At 40.3% G+C, this 22,489-nt stretch overlaps 1 protein-coding gene across 5 annotated transcripts in view; it reads left to right on the forward strand.

Annotated features, from left to right (window-relative positions):
* The window catches only part of CREB5 (cAMP responsive element binding protein 5), a 295,391-nt gene that overhangs the window by 200,679 nt on the left and 72,223 nt on the right, over positions 1 to 22,489 (forward strand). For all 5 annotated transcript variants that reach the window (XM_020780492.3, XM_073003331.2, XM_020780509.3 and 2 more), the window contains 2 exons: positions 10,288 to 10,414; positions 13,101 to 13,211. In XM_020780492.3, coding sequence (XP_020636151.2) covers positions 10,288 to 10,414; positions 13,101 to 13,211 — 238 coding nt within the window. The remainder of the gene's footprint in view (positions 1 to 10,287; positions 10,415 to 13,100; positions 13,212 to 22,489) is intronic.

Here is a 22,489-nt window from a genome sequence, read left to right on the forward strand (position 1 = left end):
CTTTTCGGGCCTCCCTCGGTGTTAAGCTCCTCAGCCTCACCTCCTGGCTCGCCCGTGTGACCCGGGTAGAACTTGGTGGGAGAAGGCGTTCCGCCAGGTATCAAGGCCCTAAACCGTTTAGGGCTTTATATGTAAGCGTTAACACTTTGAAGTCGATGCGGAACCTGATGGGCAGCCAATGCAATGCGGCCAGAGTGGGTGAAATATGTTGGAATTTTTTCACTCCACTGAGTAATCTGGCCGCCGCATTCTGCACCACCTGTAATTTCCGCAGCAACCTCAAAGGAAGCCCCACGTAGAGCGCATTACAGTGGTCTAATCTTGAGATTACGAGCGCGTGTACTAAGATGGTGAGCGCCCCCACTTCCAGGTAGGGCCGCAGCTGGGCTATCCGCCTGAGATGAAAAAAGGCGGTGCGGACCACCGACGCCACCTGTGACTCCATGGAGAGCACCGGGTCCAGATGGATCCCCAAGCTGCGTACCCCGTCCTTTGCAGGGAGAGTCACCCCCCCAAAATAGAGGGAGTTTCCCAAATCCCCGACTGTGGGGGGGGGCCCACCCTCAGTACTTCCGTCTTGTCCGGGTTCAGCCTAAGCCCGTTCTCCTGCATCCATTCCAGTATAGTCCCCAGGCAGCGCTGGAGGCACAGGACGGCTTCTCCTGCGGTTGGCAAAAAGGAGATGTAGAGCTGCGTGTCGTCCGCATACTGGTGACACGAAGCACCACACCCCCTGATGACCCCACCCAGCGGCCTCATATAGATGTTAAATAGCATTGGGGAGATAATCGACCCCTGTGGAACCCCACAATTGAGGCTCCACGGGGCCGAGACTCTCTCCCCAAGCTGAACTCTCTGGGGGCGGTCCTCCAAGAAGGAACGGAGCCAGGACAATGCCAGGCCACCTATTCCCAACTCGGAGAGCCTCCCCAGGAGGATACCGTGGTCAATGGTATCAAAGGCCGCTGAGATGTCGAGGAGGACCAACAGGGACACTTTGCCCCTATCGGCCTCCCTCAATAGGTCATCACACAGGGCGACCAAAGCCGTTTCTGTGCCGTGGCGCGGCCTGAAGCCCGACTGGAATGGATCCAGGGCATCTGTTTCTTCCAGGAGCACCTGAAGCTGGTCGGCCACCACCCTCTCGACTACCTTGCTAAGGAAGGAAACATTGACGACGGGCCTGTAGTTGCCAATTTCGTCCGCCGCCAAACTAGGTTTCTTCCTAATGGGCCTAATGAGTGTGTCCTTCAGGGCAGATGGAAATCTGCCCTCAAGGAGAGACCCATTTATTATAGCCGTGGCCCACTCCGTTGTTAACGGCCTGGCTGCTTTGATTAGCCAGGCCGGGCAAGGGTCCAAAGAGGAGGTGGTGGCACGACAGCGGTCAAGCGCCCTGGAGACAGTGTCAGGCGTAACAGGCTGAAAGGCGTCCAAAATCACCGGGCAAGACGGAGCGCTGGACATCTCAGCTCGACTCACTGTACTCAAAAAAGGAGAGAGGTCCCGGCGGATGGCCTCCACTTTTGATTTAAAAAATGCTGCAAATTGGTCCGGACCAACTCCGGAGAGGTCGCGTACTATACGGAATAACTCCGCCTGCTGATTGGACGCCTCGCTTATCCGGTTAGTGAGGTATGATCTACTAGCAGCCTTTACCTTAGCAAGATAAAGGTTAGTAGCGACCCTGACAGCTATCCTGTTAAAATCCGTCGGGGCCCTCCTCCATTTGCGCTCTAGCCGTCTCCTGACCCGCTTCCTCGCCCGGAGGTCCCGGTTAAACCAGGGTGCCGGGCGGTCTCTGCGGCGGAGAGGGCGTTTAGGTGCGATCATGTCAACAGCCCTAGTCGCGGCGGCAAACCAGCCATCCACCAGAGCCTCGACAGGAGCGCCAGCCAGGTCAGCCGTAACACCTCTCATGGCATCCTGGAATCCAACCGGATCCAGTAGCCTTCGAGGGCGGACCATAACAATAGATCCCTGCTCCCTGCGGGGGGGGGGGAGAGCCACTTTAATGGTACACTTTATTAGGTGGTGATCCGACCATGACAAGGGAACCGACTCAAGGTCAGTCACCATCGGACCACTCTCACTCCCATTGGTAGAAAAAAACAGGTCAAGTGTATGACCCCCCACGTGAGTGGGGCCGTTGACATGTTGGGACATGTTCAAGAAGGCCATGGTCTCCAGGAACTCAAGAGCTGGACCAGAGGTCTCCGCCCCCGCGCGCACGTTGAAATCCCCCAGTACCAATAGGTTCGGGGAACCCAACAGTGCCGCGGAGACGAAGTCCACCAGCTCTGGTAGGGAGGTGGCTGGGTCGCGGGGAGCACGGTAGCCCAGCAAGATCCCAATACCATCCCTGGCCCCGACAGACACGTGGAGGGCCTCAAGACCCGGCTTTATCACCGAGGAGCGCCTAGTGACCTCCAAGCTGGACTTATGGACAATGGCTACTCCCCCCCGACCCTCCAGTCTACCCTGGTGTTGGACAGCATAACCGGGCGGACAGATGAGAGCTAGAGGGGGACCCCCCTCTCCGCCAATCCAAGTTTCGGTTATGCAAGCCAGGTCTGTATCCTCCTCCAGGATAAGGTCTTGAATTACCTGGACCTTATTGGATACAGACCTGGCGTTCAACAACACCAAATTCAGTTGATTCAAATGAGCCTCTTGTAACTGCAACTTACTGTGCTGAAGTCAAAGTTAAAGTAGGCCCATTTGAATCAATAAAATTGACAGAGGAGATGACTCAATAAACCCCGATTGATTCAATGGGCCTATTCTAGTGTGATTTACTATATTAAACAACTTGCCTTTTTCAGTATAATGTAACCTTAAATATACAGAAAAGACCATTTCTTTGAACATTTGTCTTTCACACACAACTGTTATCACAGCTACTCTCTCTAGACAAAAGCCTGTTGTGATTTTATGCCAACATCAATACAAATGATATAACTTTTGGAGGCTAACTATTTCTATTTAAGAAATCAGTGTAGATGGTATCTGTTGTGTGCTGGGTTCTCATGCTGGTTTCTAATCTGAGACAAATCATCTTCAAAGGTGAATATTTGAATTATCCTTGTGGATTTTTGCCACTGTTGTTAATTCAGATTTATACTGTACCACAGTACTCACACAGTATATATCTCAGTGTCCATTTGGGGTATTTTCTCTTACATTCTGTGTACCAGAATTTGAGCCAACTCATTCTAATTTCTTGTAGCTGTATTCTGTCCACCTTTTGTCTAAGTTGACCTATCTCATCATTATACATTAACAGGTACCCAAATATGCAGAGTCTGTCCCATGTGTGTTAATTTTCATGCATACACATTTGACTTGCAAGAAAAGTGCAAGTTACAAATATTAAGATTATTTTCTACTCTATTTTGAAGTCACTTACAGTGTGATCTTGCTAAACAGTTGGGTCTATTTCATGTTTTAATCACACTTTTTGGCATGCAGAATTTACTTATTTTTAGTTATAGAAATGAAGGAATGAAGAGTAAGGAAGAGTTTAAACAAGCCATTTGTTAGACATAGAATAAAGTAAATGTTTCAGAATCTTTGCTAGCAGAATAATGATTTGAAAAGTGATTGTTTGGCACTACAGTCTCATGTTGCTACCTTTTTGCAGAAACCTATAGCATGTAAAGCTGGTCTAAAAGCACATCCAGATGGGCATATTGCTTGGAATATGGATCACTTCTGGTTTGTTTTTAATCAGATTATGGCATCCACACATATTTTGACTTAGAATGGTCTATCCTGCCCTCTTTTAGAGTTGTCCTTCTCTTTTTTTGGCACAGCACTGGGTCTACATATTTTTTGTGTGTGATTTAGAGTACTCCTAGTTATCCCATTCTGTAGCCTGTGCAGATGGTTAGTTTGCACCAAAATAGAGCTGTGGGTAGTATTATCTGATGTGACAACCTTCTGACACATTTAATGAGTTGTGGCATTGAAAAGAACAATGGAGAACCTCTCTTCCTCTATTTTCATCAGAAATACCATTGAATTTATTTTACATTTTCTATTGGTGCAGCGCTATTCTAGATAAATTAGATATATTAGCAGTATTATTAGCAGTATTATATGTACCATGCTAGGTAGATGCATCGCTTCTTCACTATATCACTTATTTTTAACAAAAAAAGAGGAAAGTTTCCACAGCCTGCTGAATGACAGTTGCCAAAAAAAAAAAAAAAAAAAAAAAAAGGAGGCAGGAAAGGGAGTGGAAAGGGGAATGCCATTAACTGAAAGGGGGACAAATTGGTATGATCCAAAGACCTATCTGAACCCTTCTCACAGGAGAAAAATTATTGATCAATATGAACTGAAGGTTCACTCATGTGAGATCACACTAAGTATAAGAGCCTTTTAAGTGTGAACCAGACAACTCCAACTTCCCTCACCTGGGCATGTCCAAGGGAAGGGATGAGACATCACTCATTTTCTGCCATTCAGCATACAGAAGTTGACTGGACTCCCACCTGATATTAATGCAACATGGACAGTGGGCAGCATGTTTCACTGCACACTAGGGTAGCAGGCTAGTTTAGGGGACCAGGATATGCCATGTCGCACAATACGGCATGGCTGCGAGACAACTTCTTACCCTCAAAATCTTACCAACTGGGCAGTTGCCTGACATTGTCTTTACGTACGTACATACATACATACATACATACATACATACATACATACATACATACATACATACATACATACATACATACATACATACATACATACATACATACATACATACATACATACATACATACATACATGGCCCTCATAGTATGGGATACCATAGTAGTGAAGTGGATTTTGTTATGTATCATGTTCTGTACCCAGGATATAGCTGCTGTGATTATTTGCAAATAATTAGTAGGAATAGTAGTACAAAGCTTAACTCCTACCTACTAATGAAACTACTCATTAGCTGATTAAAAAAACTACTCTGCCTATTACTTATTAGAATTTATTTACTTCAGGCTTCCAGATAGTTTCTCAAGGGCCAAGCACAATGATCAATTGGGACTTAAACGGGGCTCATAATATATTTGACATCTTGCCAAATTAAATGGTAAACAGTATATGCCCCACCCCCCAAAACAAATTTCTCCATTTGCAAATCTAGACAAAATTGGGCCCTTAATTTCAAAAGTGTGTGTTTTTCCGTCCAGGAAAATTCTGGAAAGAGCCAAGGTGCTTCGGGGGGGGGGGGGAAGGTATTCACACACCAACAAAAACAGTCGTTTCCTAACTGAGAAGCAGATGCAGTTGTGCAGAGCTAAGCAGAGCCGAGGGTGAGAGTGAGGACAGCAAGGTAGCTTATTTGCTGTTTTTTTAATATATACAAATAATTTCCTTTTTACCCAGGACCCCTTTCCCAAGCTCATTAAATCAATTTCAGAAAACATTTTGGCTCTGGAACATATAAGTTAAAATTCCAACCATATGGACTCTAGAGGATTACCTGTGCAAACGGCACAAGTCAAGCCAAAACAAGTTTCTGTCAAATGGCCTAACACCTAAGTTTATTATGAAGGCAGAAAGTTCTGTTAAGGGCCTGTAAGCAGTACAGAAAGGTCTAGTTATGAGGCTTCAGGCAGTTGTCCTGAGGGCTGTTTTATGTCAGACACCTTGAGAATCAGCTTTCCTTTATGAAGAAAGACTTCGGTTTGCATAGAGTCACAAGTGTTAAAGTAAAAAAAGAAAGAAAGAAAGAAAACAACACACCAGGCTTGATTAATTGAAAGGTGTTGATACAATCTGAAAATGCATTGTACAGTCAATGGCAGAGTTTGCTGATTATGTGCTTTCCCTTGTGTGTACATGCAAAGGACTCAGGGTTTTCCTTTTGGATTTATTTCTGTGGTCCAACAGCTGATCCTGCGCTCAGCATTTCAAGAAGGCTTTTAAATCTGGGGGAGGGGGGGCAAGGTTCAGGTGAAACAGCTCAGGGTGTATCAATAATTATTTATTTATACATATATACTACCTTTCAGCTTAAATTAATACATAATATAGTTAAGGAATAAGAAAATACAGATAAAACAAAGAACAATGATTGAAAGGAAAAGAAAACAAATCCATTAAAAATACATCAATTAAAAAGCAAACAAACTTTTCAATTCTATCCTTTTAAAGTATGACTGGGAGTAAGCTCAAGATTGAGCAGCTTCAGATTTATTTGTTTAAAATAATACTCTAACCATTTAGAATGTACGTGTCAGAATTACAGAATTCAAAGTTAATGGGGAAAAGGCAAATGTCATAATTAAGTCTGATACTGATGGCAAGTAGTGTTTTTATTATTATGTTAACATTTTGTTTGCAGGTAAAAATGTCAGTGGAGCCTCTTGATAACTGAAATATTTTCTCCATAGTGCTGTGTAATAAGAAATTACACTTCCTTCTGTGCCATAATCTGAAGAAAGCCTTTGGTAAATATTTCTGTGTTACGTCCCTGTAGGATTAATGTGGAATTAATTATAATACTGCAACAAACCATGATCAAGTGTGGCATTAGGGCCGTTAGATCTTCAACACTGAACAGCTTGAAATTCATCAGATGAAGGCATGTTAATGTTACAGAAGGGGGGTCTGGAGATGTCCCAAGGGCACCCAGTGATCCCAGTTTGATCTAGGTTTAATATGTAGCATGAGGATACTTGGAAAACAACATTTTTGGATAGACTTCCTAGGATTGCTGCTTGTGTAGCCCACAGCAAGTAAAACATGCTTGGTATCTTAGGAAACCACAGCAGCCAGAATAAGCTGCGTCAAAGAGAAGTCCTACTAGAAAATGTAGTCCAGAGAACATACATCCAAAACACATATCCAAAACATTGTGGTTCAGTTTCCCTGGCAAGTAAGGTCAAGTCTGGCAGAGCATCACTACATAGTAGAATGAATTTAAAATAGCTACATAAAAACGATGGAAGGATTTCCATTTTTCAGAAAAAGAAACCCACCAAAAATCTATAGTCAACAGTTGCAAAGTTATGTGAAAATTGTGCTGCCATCTGTCTTGTCCCTTATATATTTTAACATATATGTATTCAGAAAATATCTCCCTTGTTAGGCTCTGAGTTTTGGCTTTGTGTCACTTTTGGTGAGGGGGGCATCTGTATACTAGATAGACTGGATGTTTTCTGTTGGAACTGAAATTAAACCTAAATTCCCCACTCCCTTGTAACTGAGTATTATTCAGTAGCAAAAGGGTATGTAGGGGTATTTAAAAAAAACATGTGTAACATGGTGAGGAGATTGACTACTTGGGGAAAAAAGAATATTCAGATGAGATCTCTGGGTTGGAATTACTGAAAGTTAGCAGAAATACAATTCAGCAGGTTTTTTTGTTGTTGTTATACTTCCCTTATATCAGAAGTAAAGTGTGTGAAGTTGGGATGTGACTCTCACTGTCTCTCGCTCTCAGTGACAAAGGGGAAAAAATCCCTAATTTCTCCTAGCAGTGAAATTTCTCTGTGGCCCTCAGGAAGTCTTATAAGAGTTCTTGGATGTTTCATGGTCATTGTTTTTAGGATGAAACACCAATCTATGCAAAATTAGTAGAGTTCTCCCACAAAATTGCATTTTTCTTGCTCAATATTTCAGAAGGAGCATTGCACTACACCAAATGTTGCAGTTTTTTGTGGGTGGGGGGGATGGAGGCAAAAAGGAAAACAAAGTAAGAAGGGGGGAAATTAGACCCTCTTTTTTTCCAGGGAGCTGGGAAATTTTACTGCTATGGGGAGAAATCTTGGTGAGGAGTCTTGGCATAGCGAGAATCAGAAAATTCCAGAGAACAATAAATTTTTAGTGTATTCTCAGTATCCCTGGATGTAGCAGCAAAAGGCACAGGGAAAACAAGCTTTATATGTTTGTTTACAGTGATGTAATACATACCTCTTAAACACATTATTTCAGATTCCCTTATGATTTCACAGACACACTGCGTTATGTTCATTTAATGGATTCCTGGTTTTATGTGTAACCACTCAAACAAGAGATGTGCTATTTGTATTATAAGGTCAAATTTTATTTTACATTGCACACATTTATATGGAAAACTGATGCCAACACTTTGAAAAGGAGGACAGAAAGGAAAGATATAAATAATGAAAAATTACTGTTTAACTCATGAATATGAGAGCCAGTGTAGTATTGTGGATTGAGTATCGGATAAGGATGCAGTAGACCCAAGTTCAAATTCCCACTCAGCTATGGAAACTCACTAGGGGATGACATTAGTAAAGGCATTCCTTAAATATATCATATAGCTCAGAAACTCTACTAGGGTTGCTTCAAGTTGCAATCAATGTGGTGACTCAAAACATAAAATGTAGATTAAAATAAACTTTATTACAAATGCAACATGAATGTTGGCTTTTGAACTATGAGTTCCTTATACAACTCAACGCTGGCTGGATAGGTCACTGGTTTAGGTACAGTGGACCCTCAACTTACAGACGGCCCCACTTACAGACTTTTTGAGTTACAGACTTCGCTGGCCGCAAAATTTAGGTTTGACTTGCAGCCGGAGAATCGACCTACAGACCAGAAAAAACCCCAATATGGAACAAAAACGGAACAAAAACGGCTGGTTACAGATTAATCAGTTTTCAATGCATTGTAGGTCAATGGAGCCTTGACCTACAGACTTTTCGACCTGCAGCCACCGTTCCAATACGGATTAATTCTGTAAGTCGAGGGTCCACTGTATCTAAAGCTAGAGCCAGAGATTGGGAGTTCGATTCCCCATTGTGCCTCCTGTCAACAGAGCCCACTTGTGTGTGGCCTTGGACAAACTTTTTTTAACTTTACTTTTACTTTTATTAGATTTTTACCCCGCCCCCCCCTAGACAAAGTCTACTCGGGGCAGCTTACATACATGATAAAAACACAACAATATAACAAACATAATAAAATCTTTCAAAATCTGAAACTTCAACACTTATTTCTAAAACATTGCCAAGATGAAATAGGTGAGAAAACAAAGAATACAGATCAGTTAATTGACTGGAAGGAAGGCCTGCCTAAAGAGCCAAGTTTTTAAATGGCTTTTAAAATTGTACAATCCCAGAGCACTCCCAGAAGAAGGGAATGGTAAACTACTTTCTACTTGGAAATACCTATAAAGGGTTGCCAAAAGTCAGAATTGGCTTGGTGGCACACGATGATGCTGATAAAACTAAAAGTACAATTGAATGTAATTTTTAATTCAATCAAAATAGAATCAGAAACACTTTTACTTTGTGGGGAATATAGGAGGATCAATAAAAAACATAACTATATGATAAATAAAATAATATTTTATATGATATAATAAAATATTTGCTTTATTTCTCAGAATTGTTTGGTATAGTTTCAGAATTCTCATCTCATTCTCAAAGGCAAGGAAAAGGAACTGCAGCTTTCTTCTTCTTGCTGGTGAAAATGGCAAGGAATGCTCTGATGCTTCCAGTAGAATTCATTGAGAAAATCTGCAAAGATGTTTTGTACAAAAGAAATTCCCCACTTTTTTACAAAAATTATTTATTTTTGGACAAAAGTGACTAATTTGCATAGTTGTGTGAATTGTTTGAAACTAGGAGGACTGCTACCTTATGAAAACATGTGAAAAATTAGATGGGTTGATGGATTCCTTTTTAAAAAGTAGCTGGTCCTTCTGTCCTGGGCAGGCATAGTTATGTCCTGGGTCACTAGGAAAACATTACACAAATTATCAAAAATTTGCCATGTTGAGATAGCCTAAGTCGATTAGAACAAGGAGTTTAGTAAATATTCTTTCCATCTGTACCCTAGACCAGGGGTCCCCAACCCCCAGTCTGCAGCCAGGTGCCAGTCCATGGAGACAGATCTCCCACCCACCCCTGCACACACTCCCCCCGCACAGCCCCTTCGCGCATGCGTGTGAGTGCATGTGTGCCCCCGCAAGCACCCCTGCCCCTTTGTGCATGCACACGCACCACTCATGCCCCTTTGTGCATATGCGTGAGCACGTGGGGTGTCTCGCCTTCCCTACTCATGGACCCCATCGTCCACCAACCGGTGCATGGTGACACAAAGGTTGGGGATCACTGCCTTAGACAAATACCCCCAAATTGGAAAGTTATTCAGAACTAAAATTTGAAACCATTGGGGTACTGAGTTTGTTTTTCAATATTCTGATTTTCTAATGACAGTTTTGATCTACCTCCTTGGAGTAGGAATTTTCCTCTTTGAAAGTTTCAACTGATTTACCCTTTGTGTCTTTTTTTTTTCTAGGCCTGTCCCAGGCTCCTTATCATCATTATTGCACCTGCACAACCGGCAAAGACAGCCCATGCCAGCTTCTATGCCTGGAACGTTACCTAATCCTACCATGCCTGGGTCCTCTGCAGTTTTAATGCCAGTAAGTATTCCTAGTGTATATATGTACAAATATAAGTTAATGTATTATGTTTTGTTAAAAGTGGGAAATTAGTACAGTATTTGCAGTTCCCCCTTGTGTTCCAGCAATTATTTGGTATATGATGAAACTGAGCATGGGTTGGACGAAAGCCATAGGTTTCTACTTTAGAGGATACAAAAGGTTTTCACTGGATTCATAGAATCTTTGACTTTGAAAAAAGCTGATCTCCATACTTAGGGGTGGAAAAGAATCTTGATAGATTCTAATGTCCAAGAACGGGTCACCATTTTGCATCTCTGAAGACTCTCACAAAGATGAAAAACACTTTGCTGAGAAAATTATAACATTTACGAGCAGAGATGGGCGCAAATCAGACAAATGGTGATTCATTTTGGTTCATGATTTGTCAAAGTTGACAAATCATTAACCAAATCATTAACCTCTTAAAATAACTAAGAGAATCGGTTCAAACTTATTCACTCATTTTGAAGTGGTCAAATGTTTCTTACCCTCCACTCCAAAACAAACAACCCAAAGAAACTCAAAGTTGACAAATCACAAAATATGAATTTATTATTTTTTTCTGATCAATCAATGAATCAATTTGTCAATTTGTTTTTTTTTACTTCAAAACCCTATAAAACAGTCCTCCAAGAACCTAAAGACACCAAATTCACAGGGAAGCTTCTGTTGACTCTCCTCTACATGTCTTGCATGTTTGGTGATATTTGGGTTCAGACATCTGAGTTATACACCCACAAGAAGAGCCTCCCAGGAAGGTTCCTTATCACTGGGTCCTTGTTATTTTTCCCATATTTACACTCCATAAAGGATTGGCAGAGGTGGAACTAGAGAAGGAAGGAAGAATTTTTAAAAGCGGGACCAGCAGAAGGGAAAAAAGAGGGAGTCTGTGGGCTGGAATGTGTATTTCATTGCATCCAGTATGAACGGTGACCTGAATCAATCTGCAGCCCTTGTGTGAGCACTCACTACATATTCTACAGGCTGCAAATTAAATTGCAGCAAAGCCGAATCATTCCAATTTTGCTTTTCAGTGTAGTTGCACTCTTACTATTTCAGTTGCAGAGTTCTCTTGTTGGTATCACTGTTTAAACACCATAATCTGTGGTGGCAGAGCACTTACTTGCCTGCTCTCACCCATCCGCTTCTCTGGAAATAGACTGAATCCTGGAATTTGTTTGTGAGGGGATGAGAACTCCACCAATGCCAGAGGCATCCATATTACAACAATAAAGTTAAAAGAAATGTCTCTAGGTTGGTAGTGGTGGGGGAATAATGTAACTCTTATGGGAAGTCCTAAAATAAATAGAATCGGTTCAAACTTATTCACTCATTTTGAAGTGGTCAAATGTTTCTTACCCTCCACTCCAAAACAACCAACCAAAAGAAACTGAAGCCATTTGAGTTCCATTTGAGAACATTTGGTGTGACCCTTTTATATCTTGATTTACATTTATTCATGTCATGAATTTGAGGGGTTTTTTTTGTCACTAAACCACATAAAGTCCAGTGGCATTTGCACTGCAGCTACCTTTTTTCCATTACTCACTACTCTTCAGCCCTGCTCAGCCATTAAAGGCTTTATAGAATTTGGACATGTAGAGGGGAGTGCTCCACCTCATCCATTCCCAGCTTCATTGCACTGCTACATATGAGGATAAGACAGGTCTGAAAAGGGATAGCTTTACTATCAGAGGGGATTTGCTGCACAATTTTAAAAAACCCTTTTTAAAATTTTTCCCTTAACATTATTCCAATCCTTTAGAACTCACCAAACGGCTACAGTATTTTGATACAATATTTAGCAGCAGTAGCAAAATGAATTAGAAAATGAATCAGTGACCGCACATGATTGGAGTGTGGGGGGGAATTAACCCTGTCCTGCTTAATTAAGTTTTGCTCTGTATCTTGGTAGCATTGTAACAGTATTCAGTAAGACAGGTGTGTGATTCTTATTCCACTTTTTCGATACTGACTCAATAGCTCCAGTAGGAAAGTCTTCCACTTCAAACATGCCAGATCATGAATTTTTTTTATCCATCTTCAGCAAGATGGCTTGGGCTGCCCTGACAGCATCAGCCATAATTTCATACCGTGAAGTTTTAAAAGCTACTTAAACCAACAGTGTTGATTTCTAAAAATCAGGAGAAATCAACTAGCTGGCTAGTTTGTTCTGGTGAAGAAGCTGGGTTTGGTTAAGTCTTGGGTGAAATTATGTTATGGGCTATGTTTTCTGCTACCAGCTTAACCAAGTACTGTCCTGGACAGGTGCAATACCAATGTATCTTCATTACAACTACTAACTAACATGAGTCAGAGAAAGTTGTTGTGTTCATGACCTGTTTATGGGCTTCCAACTGGCATCTGGTTAAGCCCTATGGGAGCAGAATGCTGGATGAAGTAGGAGAGGGGTGACCCTCTTATTCTTGTGCTGCTCTGCCCCTGATGCCTCACCATTGACTATTTTGGGAAAAGCTGATGAAAGCAGCATTCTGAAAGCATACAGAAGGTTAGAAGAAATCTCCACCCCATCTCTCCATTTTGTTCACAGCTAAGCCTAATTTGTATCTATTTGAAGAACAAACAGTTTGTGGGTGTTTTGAAAATATGTTCAACTTTGAAAATGCCACCTGGATATTTTTTTTTCTGTTTTTCCCTACTCCAGATGGAGCGTCAAATGTCAATGAACTCCAATATCATGGGAATGCAGGGTCCAAACCTCAGCAATCCATGTGCTTCACCACAAGTCCCTCCAATGCACTCAGAAGCCAAAATGGTAAATACATTTATATTTATGTGTATATGTATAGATTTATATTTATGCATTATTTACTGGTATGGGCTTAACTTTCTGGCTGCTGAGAAGGCTCTGACTATTTTACTTCAGTCATGTGAGTTTCTCTTTACTATAAACTGGGTTCAGGGCATGGATAGTTCATTTCAGCTTCCTCGGCTATAAAGGGTACAGGTCATCAATTTGTTTCTGCTGTGACATCTTGAATTAAAAGACATTGGTCATACAATGTTGGCTGATAACATTATGTTGGAAGATTAGCAACAGAAATTACTTCTGTAGCATAAGCAAGTGTAATATTGCTGTTTGTGTCTTGACTTGACTTGAATTTATTGTACGGTCATAGACCCAAAAGTACAAGGATAAAAACATTACATAAAATATACAAAATAAGTTAGATATTAGAAGATAACAGGAATATAAAACTTGGATCATGCGTCTGTCTTAACACAACACTTTACGGATTCTTAAAACTGAGAATAAAAACTTAGCTGTTTGTGTCACTGTATGCTGATAGAAATGGCTAGATATAAACGGAAAAATGGAAAATATATTATTTGTTTTTTGGACTACAGCTCTCAAAATAACTCAGCCAGCAAAGTCACTGGCCATGGTAGCTTGAGGTTTCTAGAACCAGTAATCCAAAAAAGTAAGTTTCCTCTCTGGACATAAATCTATGCTGAAGAAATCATAGCAATCCTGTTGTTCCAGTGCCTGAAGATTTGGTTTTGGTTGTCAGAGCATAAGTAACAGGTTTTTCTACTACTGTATCTGTAGCTTGTTCCTAAAAAGAGGAATCTGAGGCCAAAAAAAAAAAAAAATGAAAAGTAGAGGTTATACCACTCCACTGCTACTCTCTGCCTCTTTTGCAAGATTCATCAAAACTTAGTTCTGTTCTGTTTTCCTGTTTATTAGTGTTTTAAAAACAGTTTTTCGGGCAGGGGGGGTTCAGATTAAAATAGATGTTTTAAAACAGAAATTTCTCTCTAGATGTGTTTTTAAGAATATATTTTGACAGCATTTCTTGGGCTAATAACCATTTGCCCAGAAAGGCAGTGGATAGTGGATTTTCCTGGGTAACAGCAGTCAGTTCCAAAATTCTGATCTTAAAAAGCAAGGGCCGTGAGGTAACACAAAATCCTGCTTTTGCTATTCATATATACTCTCTCTCTTTGCCTTCCATATATACATAAGCCCTTCTCTCTGCTTGAGTTCAGCATGATGCACTAACACACTAACTTTTCTAACCTGGGTTTCTTCGAGTATATTTAATTAAAAATTTTTAGGATCACTGATAGTCATAGTGTATGTTTTTTCCCCTCTTCTAAGTGTAAATAGCAGGAGAGAGATAAGGAAATGCTCTTTCCAGGATTATGATATTGATTTCCACTGAATCAGAAAAGAAGGTTCAGAAAAGTTTCCCTTTTTTTTTGAGTGACCACTCCCAGAATCCTCCTGCAAAGATAGCATTGGCAGTGGGTGTGCTAGCTGGAGGATTTTGAAAGCTATCACCCAGAGAAGTAACTTTTCCATGCTCTGGATGTGTGTCAGTAGAAGAACGGTGAGAGCAAACAAAGACTTGAGCTGCCTGATCTCCCGCATCTCATATTACCACCACATGCTTGTAACTGCTTATTACTGATGTGAATGAAAACCACTGAGTGTACTTTTGAAGTTACTGTTGTTTGCCACAGGGGGCAAAAGGAAGCACATCTGCCTGCCGGTAGATATGATGCGCTGTTGTGGTAGACACTAATAGTCATATCGTTACCTCAGTGTAAATTGCTGTTAGGCAGACAACTCAAGCCGTTTTGACACCTCAGCTGAAACCACACTCTGTAAACATGCTGTTGGGTTGCCTCAAAGAGCAGATGGAGCCAAAAGAGTTGGCGACCTCAGCCAAACAAAATCTGTGGTCAAGGGTTTTTCTCTGCTGTGTGCCATACAGCAATTGTGATGTGCCAAAAGGCAACAGCATCTGCAGCACACTGTATTAAATCTTACGGGATTAGGCTGCAGGCAAGTTTTTTCCCTGCTTCAAATCCAAGCGATGTTGAGCCAAGCAAAATACTCCTTGGCTGAAGAAGAAAAAAAACACAGCACCGCACTGGCATGACTTTTGGAGGGAAACGTTCCTGTAGGCGCTTCATCTTTCCCAGGCCCTCTTTTTTTTTTTTAAATGGAACTCTGAGGCTTTAAAAAATGAATTATTGATACATATGGTGAGAAAGCTGTTCTTTAATATGTGAAATTAAGTGGATCACTTTTTAATCTGAATACATTTATTTTGGAGAAAGGCACAGATTTATAAAAGGTGTTGACTTGGCAAGCTTTTCCTCAGAGGGCGACTCCAAGTGCCAGCATGCAACAGGATGTCATTAACCTGTGGGTTTAATTGCTTTTAATAGAAGTCATATTTAAAAGAATTATACTGTGCATTTATATACATTATTCATACATATAATTAAAATTTGACAGCACACAAGTATTTCCACAGCAGTGTGTCTGTTTTCTGAAATGCTGCACATGTTGAAAACTTTGATTGCAAATGAAAAAATGCTTATGTGGCCATGACCATCAGTTTGTGAGCCCAAAATGAATCATGCAGAGGCTTCCCCTACCCTCTGGTGGTGAAATATGCCTCCGCCACCACCTCATTTGGTCTGCAAGCTACCATGGGCACAGGGGGCGGTGGAGGCTGTGGCTTGGCAACTAAGCATATGTGCATGGGAACGTGGACACCGATGGGATGAGGATCTGGCCAATCCAATAGTCCAGGACTTTTCAGAACAGCAGAGATTCTGGAGTTGTGTCCATGATGCCTTAAGGTAAGCCTTAATTCTGAAGGGTCTTTTAGCACAGTGGTTCCCAGCTTTGAGTTTTCATATGGTCTTGGACTAAAATTCCCAGAAGCCTTCACCACTAACTGTGCTGGCCAGGATTTCTGGCAGCTGTAGTTCAAGAACATTTTGGACGGGAGATAGGGCCACTTATCTACCAGCCGAGACGTTACTTGTATGTAATGAAGCCCAAATTGTTATGTAAATCCCTAAAGTAGCAGCAGCTATTAGAAATGGAGGTGGATAGCACAATTTTACGAATGGCTCTGCAGTCCACGATCCGCTCGCCACTCTTCGACCTTGCAGAGACTTGTCCTCTCGCCTCCTGCCAGGAGTGGCAAGCAGATTGTGTGCTGTGAAGCCATTCATAGAATCACGCCATCCGCATCCATCGTGGATCGGTGAGTGGACCGTCCAGCCCCATGAGACTGGACCCTTGTTAATGCCACCTGTGCTGGGATATTTGTATTCTTATAGGAATACAAATACCCCCATCTCTAGTAGCTATCTATGCCTTTGTGGTGTGCCAACGAGCCACAGTTTAGTGCCCCATCACAGGTATGTTCTGATGACCTCATCATCACAGCCTAGTCTATGAATTAAAGATATCTGCAGCAATGGATCTGGGGTATCCTGCAAGCATATTTTTGTTCATGCCATATCTGGTATTCCCCATTTACCAGACTTCCACAAAATCCTATTGCCCACCAAGTATAGAAGACTGGGAATCATGTATTATTGTTTCCGGGCTGGTAGGTGTGTTAGTCTTTTGAAGAAGAGACAACAAAGAGTCTTGTAGTACCCTGAAAAAACCATCAAGTATCATGTAATATAAGCTTCCTTGTGCTCCAGATCATTAGAGTCCATGTCTCAAGATGCAATTGGGCTGGAGTCCACAAAAGCTCGTGTCAGATGATACTTATTGGTCACTAAGGTGCCACAAAGTTCTGACTAGCTTTTAAGGTGCCAGAAGTATTTGAGAGATTTTGCCATAGTCACCAAACACTTCTGCATATTTTAATGACATAGAATAATGGAAAATTATTGGTGTATGAAGAGTATGGGCTACTAGAATATGAAAAAAAAATAAAGAATAGTTTTGGAAACAGATTTTTTTAAAAAATGAAGCACAGGTTTGTGAAGGAGAATCTCTTGGCTGTTTATGCCTTAATCACACAGTTATAAAGAAAGATGCTTATGAAGTTATATGTCTTAATGGATTAGTAGCTGTTGATTAGCCAGATCCTCATAAATTATCTTCCAGTAACATCTGTAACTTTTTAAATTTGTGTACTGATCCTCCTGCTCTGATAATATTTCATAGAATATATCAATCTTTGATTAAATAGACAATGGATAAAAATGAATTTTATAACAGTTGTCTGCTATGGCTTGTATACATTTATACGTGTGTGTGTAAAGAGTGTGTGTGTAGCAATCAGTTCTATGCTTGGGAAAATATTTATTTATGTTTAAAATTTATATCCTAACACATGGCTGCACAGGGCCTCAGGACAACTTAATTATAACATAAAACAACAGAGGGGAAAAACCACCAGTTAACAGTTAAAATCAATGTCCCAAAAAAGAAACATAAAACAGTAGAAAAACAACATATCAATGGGTAAAATGTAATAGGATCGGTGACCTTCGTCACACAAATTCTAGGGTATTTAACAGTTGTGGAGGGGGTGCCACAGCTATATAGGAACTATTTTGTCAACAGTTGTTCCTATTTAACTGTAGGTGAATTCTTGTAGGCAGGACTATGTAGCATGAGTTTAAGAAATATTTCGAGGTAATCACACCTTAATAAATACACCATAGTTACAGTGAATTGGCATAACAGAAAGAGGCCCCAGTCATTTCTCTTGGTCTTCCTGTCAGGTATGTGGGTATAGGATCACAGCCTTAGCCAAGTCATCAATTTTAATCAAATCTAAATTGAAAGTAAAATGTAAATTAAGATTGATTTGGTTGGTCCAAATGGTCCCTCCAATTAACTTGGCAGCCAATGCCCTTTAAAAAAAGAATTCCTTATAAGTACTTACTTATACGTGGCAGATGGCATTTTAAAAGACGTGCTGCTTCTCTTCAATGCTTGTAACAACATGCATGGCGATTCTCTCAAAAGCAAAGAGTGTATGTTGTTGTTTTTCTGCAGTTATTCACAGACAATGCACTCAGAATGTTTTCTCAAAACAACTGAAAACTGACTCAGACAAAGAAATTACTCACTGAACAAACATCTTATTGATGTGGTTTGGTTAACGATTTACAGCAATCAGAAAGATTCATGATGAGTAAGAAACATAGGTAGCTCATCTACCGAGAAAGGTTTCATTCTTTTCCATTTCGGACTGAAGTGCTCCCTTCCTGAGTCAGTCTGTGAACTGGCATGAGTAAGAGGTGGCTTTAAAGTTTTAAACATACACCTAAAAAGGAGTTGAGTATCAGTCAAAGTGAAGCATTTCTAAGTTGTGCTGATTTCAGTGAAATTTTCAGTTAGTCACATGTATGGCTTTTCCCCACTGAAACTGAAATATATGCATAGTAGGATCCTGTGTGCACCTGCTCAGAAGATGTTTATTTCTGAGTTCATTAGGGCTTACTCACAGGTAAATCTGCATACCACTGCAGCCTTAGGGTGGCTAGACCATTCTTATTTCCTTCCAGAGAGAAGTTTATCCTAACAAATTGCCTCTCCAGGAATTCAGATGGTCCTCTGTTTGACTTTCCCCTGGGTCCTACAAGTTGTGATGGACTACAATTTCCATAGTCCCTGATTATCAAGTTACTGAGTTCCACAGGTGATGCAGTGCAGAGCACCTGGAAGAGAAGGCTGTTTCATGTAATATTCAAATGATGATAAGGCACATGGCTTCTATTTAAAAGTAACACTAGTCTTCTGAAGCAATAATGATGTTAGTTATTTCAGGGAGAGGGTGGGAAAAAGAGGAAATGGAAAAAGCTGGCAGAAAGGTGGCTAGTGCCATCCTCCTGTGGATAGTAGTGCTTCTGTGAGAAGCCAGACATATTAAAAATATTTATGTAATTTAAAATAATTTGTACAGGTCTGGGAAAGACTATTTTAGGCATTTAACCGTTTCTGAGATCCCATGTGTAGCCCTGGCATCTGAGACTATGGCACTACCAAACCTTTCATGTGAGCATGAATGTGAATTGAAATACGATAATAAAAACATTTCTGAAAGCAGTAAAATTGGACTCTTAACGACACATGTCTTTCCAAAAGAAGAACTCTTTTAAAGGGGCTCTTATTTATATGCACGTATTCATATGCAAGGTGGGTGTTATGTTAATTATTATTTGCATTTTAAAGCTTGCAGTTTCTTTATTTAAAAACAAAACACCAACAAATCACACTGCAGCAAACTGCCCCACTGCAGTTTTTCTCATTTTAATACTGTCATTAACTTTATAAAGAAGGGATCTTACTTCACTGTATTCAGTTACATAACATGGCATCCTGCAACAGTGATTCTGACTCATTAAAATAGAGAATCTCAGTGTTAAACTAATTTTGCATATCAGCAGCTGAATGAACTAAAAAAAATTAATATTCATTCAGTGCAGTCTACGAAATACAGAGACATGCCTTCAAATCCTTTCTTAGTATTTTTGTCAGTGTTCATAATATAGCTTTTTCATCCTATAGTTCAGCTCATTCAAGAAAGTGTGAAGTTTAAGTACGCAGACTAGAATCAAAGAGTGTTCTTAGCATTTTAGCATATCATGGCATCCTTCCCTTTCCTTCTATCTTCACTTCTCTATATTTCTCTGTGCCTTTGCCCTTGTTTCTTCAACATACCACAAGAAATTGGGTTTACTGGTCATGTCTTTGCCAACACCTAATACGCCTATAAGTATCATTTCCTGATAATTTAAAAATTATCTCTCCTTCATATAACTGGATCATGCCTTTTATGATCACACTACTCATAGAGGTACACCGTTTTGTGCTTTTGGACTACAAGTCCCAGGATTCCCCACAGGAGCAGAGTTAGGAAAAAAAGAGATGTAGTCCAAAAAACACAAGTTTGCACATCGTTATCATACATCCACTTTGAAATCTGGCTGTGTGCAAAGAGAGTCACACAGAGAGAACACACTTTATAACACTTTGAGGGATTTACCCAATGCTAGAGCTGGCCCAATATTATCAGGTCTCTTGCCCCAATAAAGAAATCATAATTGATGAATCATATGAGTGTTGATCAGTTAATTTGTTTACCTTAATGTATGAGTTATAGCAGTTTTATACCATTTTGATTTTCATAACAACATCCTATGGATTAGTAGTTTGGATAGTACTCTGATAAAGAATACTTTAGTAAAGAAGTCTAGTGCTCTACTCTATAACTGCAATAAAGTATCTTACCAAACTACAAATCTCAGGAAACATTACAGTTGAAGTGGGACGGGACTATTATAATGATGTAATGTAGATATACTCTAAAAGCAATTGCTCTGAAATCCAAAGTTTACTATGTGCAGTGTTTCTATATGATTTATATCTTTCTATGCATTGCAGTAGGTGTTAAAAGTGTTTTTAAAAAGATGCTTTGCCTTGTGTAGGAGAGGAGTGTCTCTTCTAAGATGGAATCTACCCTGTACAATTTTTATAATTAGTTGTACCATCAACAGAGCTTGGAAAAGTTTTTTTTAAATTTTGATGGCACCTCCCAGACTCCACAGGCCAAATGCAGCCATGTAGGATGGATCTTTCTGAGGGTTGTAGTAAGTTTCCTAAGCTGTAATAAATAATACTATTTTCTAACTATTTGTGTTACGGCAGTAAAAATAAGTGGTAATATTTTTTGTTTTTCAAAGATCTGCTTCCTGATTAATTGGAAACATGTTTTGAGTTGTTCATAAATGAATGAATTTCATTTTAGATTAATTCTTTAAATATTTTAGCTCTAGCTCATTTTAAAACATTGAGAATATATAGTACAATATTATTATTATAATGTTGTTGTTGTTGTTTAGTCGTTAAGTCGTGTCCGACTCTTCGTGACCCCATGAACCAGAGCACGCCAGGCCCTCCTGTCTTCCACTGCCTCCCAGAGTTGGGTCAGATTCATGTTGGTTGCTTCAATGACACTGTCCAACCATTTCATTCTCTGTGGTCCTCTTCTCCTCTTTCCTTCACACTTTCCCAGCATCAGGGTCTTTTCCAGGGAGTCTTCTCTTCTCATGAGATGGCCAAAGCATTAGAGCCTCAGCTTCAGCATCTGTCCTTCCAGTGAGCACTCAGGGTTGAATTAATATAATAGAGAGGCTAATATACTTGGACAAGAAGGAAGGGGAAAGCGTGCTTCAGGTTATTTCGTCATAGTAAGCTTTTTCAAGAAACTCTGGCAAGCTCACTTTCCAGAGCAGATAAAACTAGTTCTTATAATATTGAAAATCCTCTGTCTTTGAAGGCATTTATGATGTGATGAGACATACATCTGAAGTGCATGCCAGATGAAGGAAGCAAACCCCGCACTGTAAAAGAGCGTTTGTTGTTAATGGCGCATGAAAATAATCCTGGAAAGTGAAACTGCACCCATTCCAAGGAAAAGGGGTAAAAAATATCTTCATGCAGCAGAAGCTCCCATCCTTGTTAACACAGTGTTGTTAGCATTTTGTTTTAAATAATTTCTCTTTTTTTGCTTTCCTGGCTCTGCTTCTACAGGGAGTTACTTTCATGTAAATCAGATCCAGGAAGAGAAACTAGCACACACAAGTGAGTTAAATGTCTCGTGCTCTGTGACTGAGCCAGCATTAAAAAAATTGGAAAAATGTACCTGCCGCTATCTCTGTATAACATCTATCTATTTTGTTTCTCTCTTCCTCTCCTTCTCTCTCTCTTTCTCTCTCACACACAAACACTAATTGTCAGGCTAGACATAAAAACCAATGTATTCGTTGGGGTAATAAAGAAATTTTTCAGGTTTGTAATTCCTATCCAAATATACATTTTGATGCTCCCAAAGTGAGCAATGGGATGTTGCATCTCTTAAGTTGAAAAATCTAGACATTACTAATGCTTGCAGTGTGTTTTAGTGAAGGAAAATTGAGATTAAATAGAAAAGCCCACAGTTGGTCTTTGAAACAGGTCATGTGTATTTTAAAGCAAAAACCTGAGATGTGAAGCTTCTCGAAGGCATGATTTGGCTTAAGAACAAGGCCTACATACCTTGTGTACCCTGTACAGTATTAACGTGAAATGGCAGAATTGTTGCTACCACCAATACTATATTTCTGAGTTTTCACTGCAAATTCCAGATGGCTCAGAAGCAGTTAGGACAGCCTGGAACATTTTTAATTTTGAGGAACTTGTTGCATTGCTCATTGCTTTGAGGCAGGCAGTTACTGTTATCATAATGCCCCTCTAACAATAAAAAACCT

The sequence above is a fragment of the Pogona vitticeps genome, chromosome 6, assembly GCF_051106095.1.
Source record: "Pogona vitticeps strain Pit_001003342236 chromosome 6, PviZW2.1, whole genome shotgun sequence".
NCBI lineage: Eukaryota > Metazoa > Chordata > Lepidosauria > Squamata > Agamidae > Pogona > Pogona vitticeps.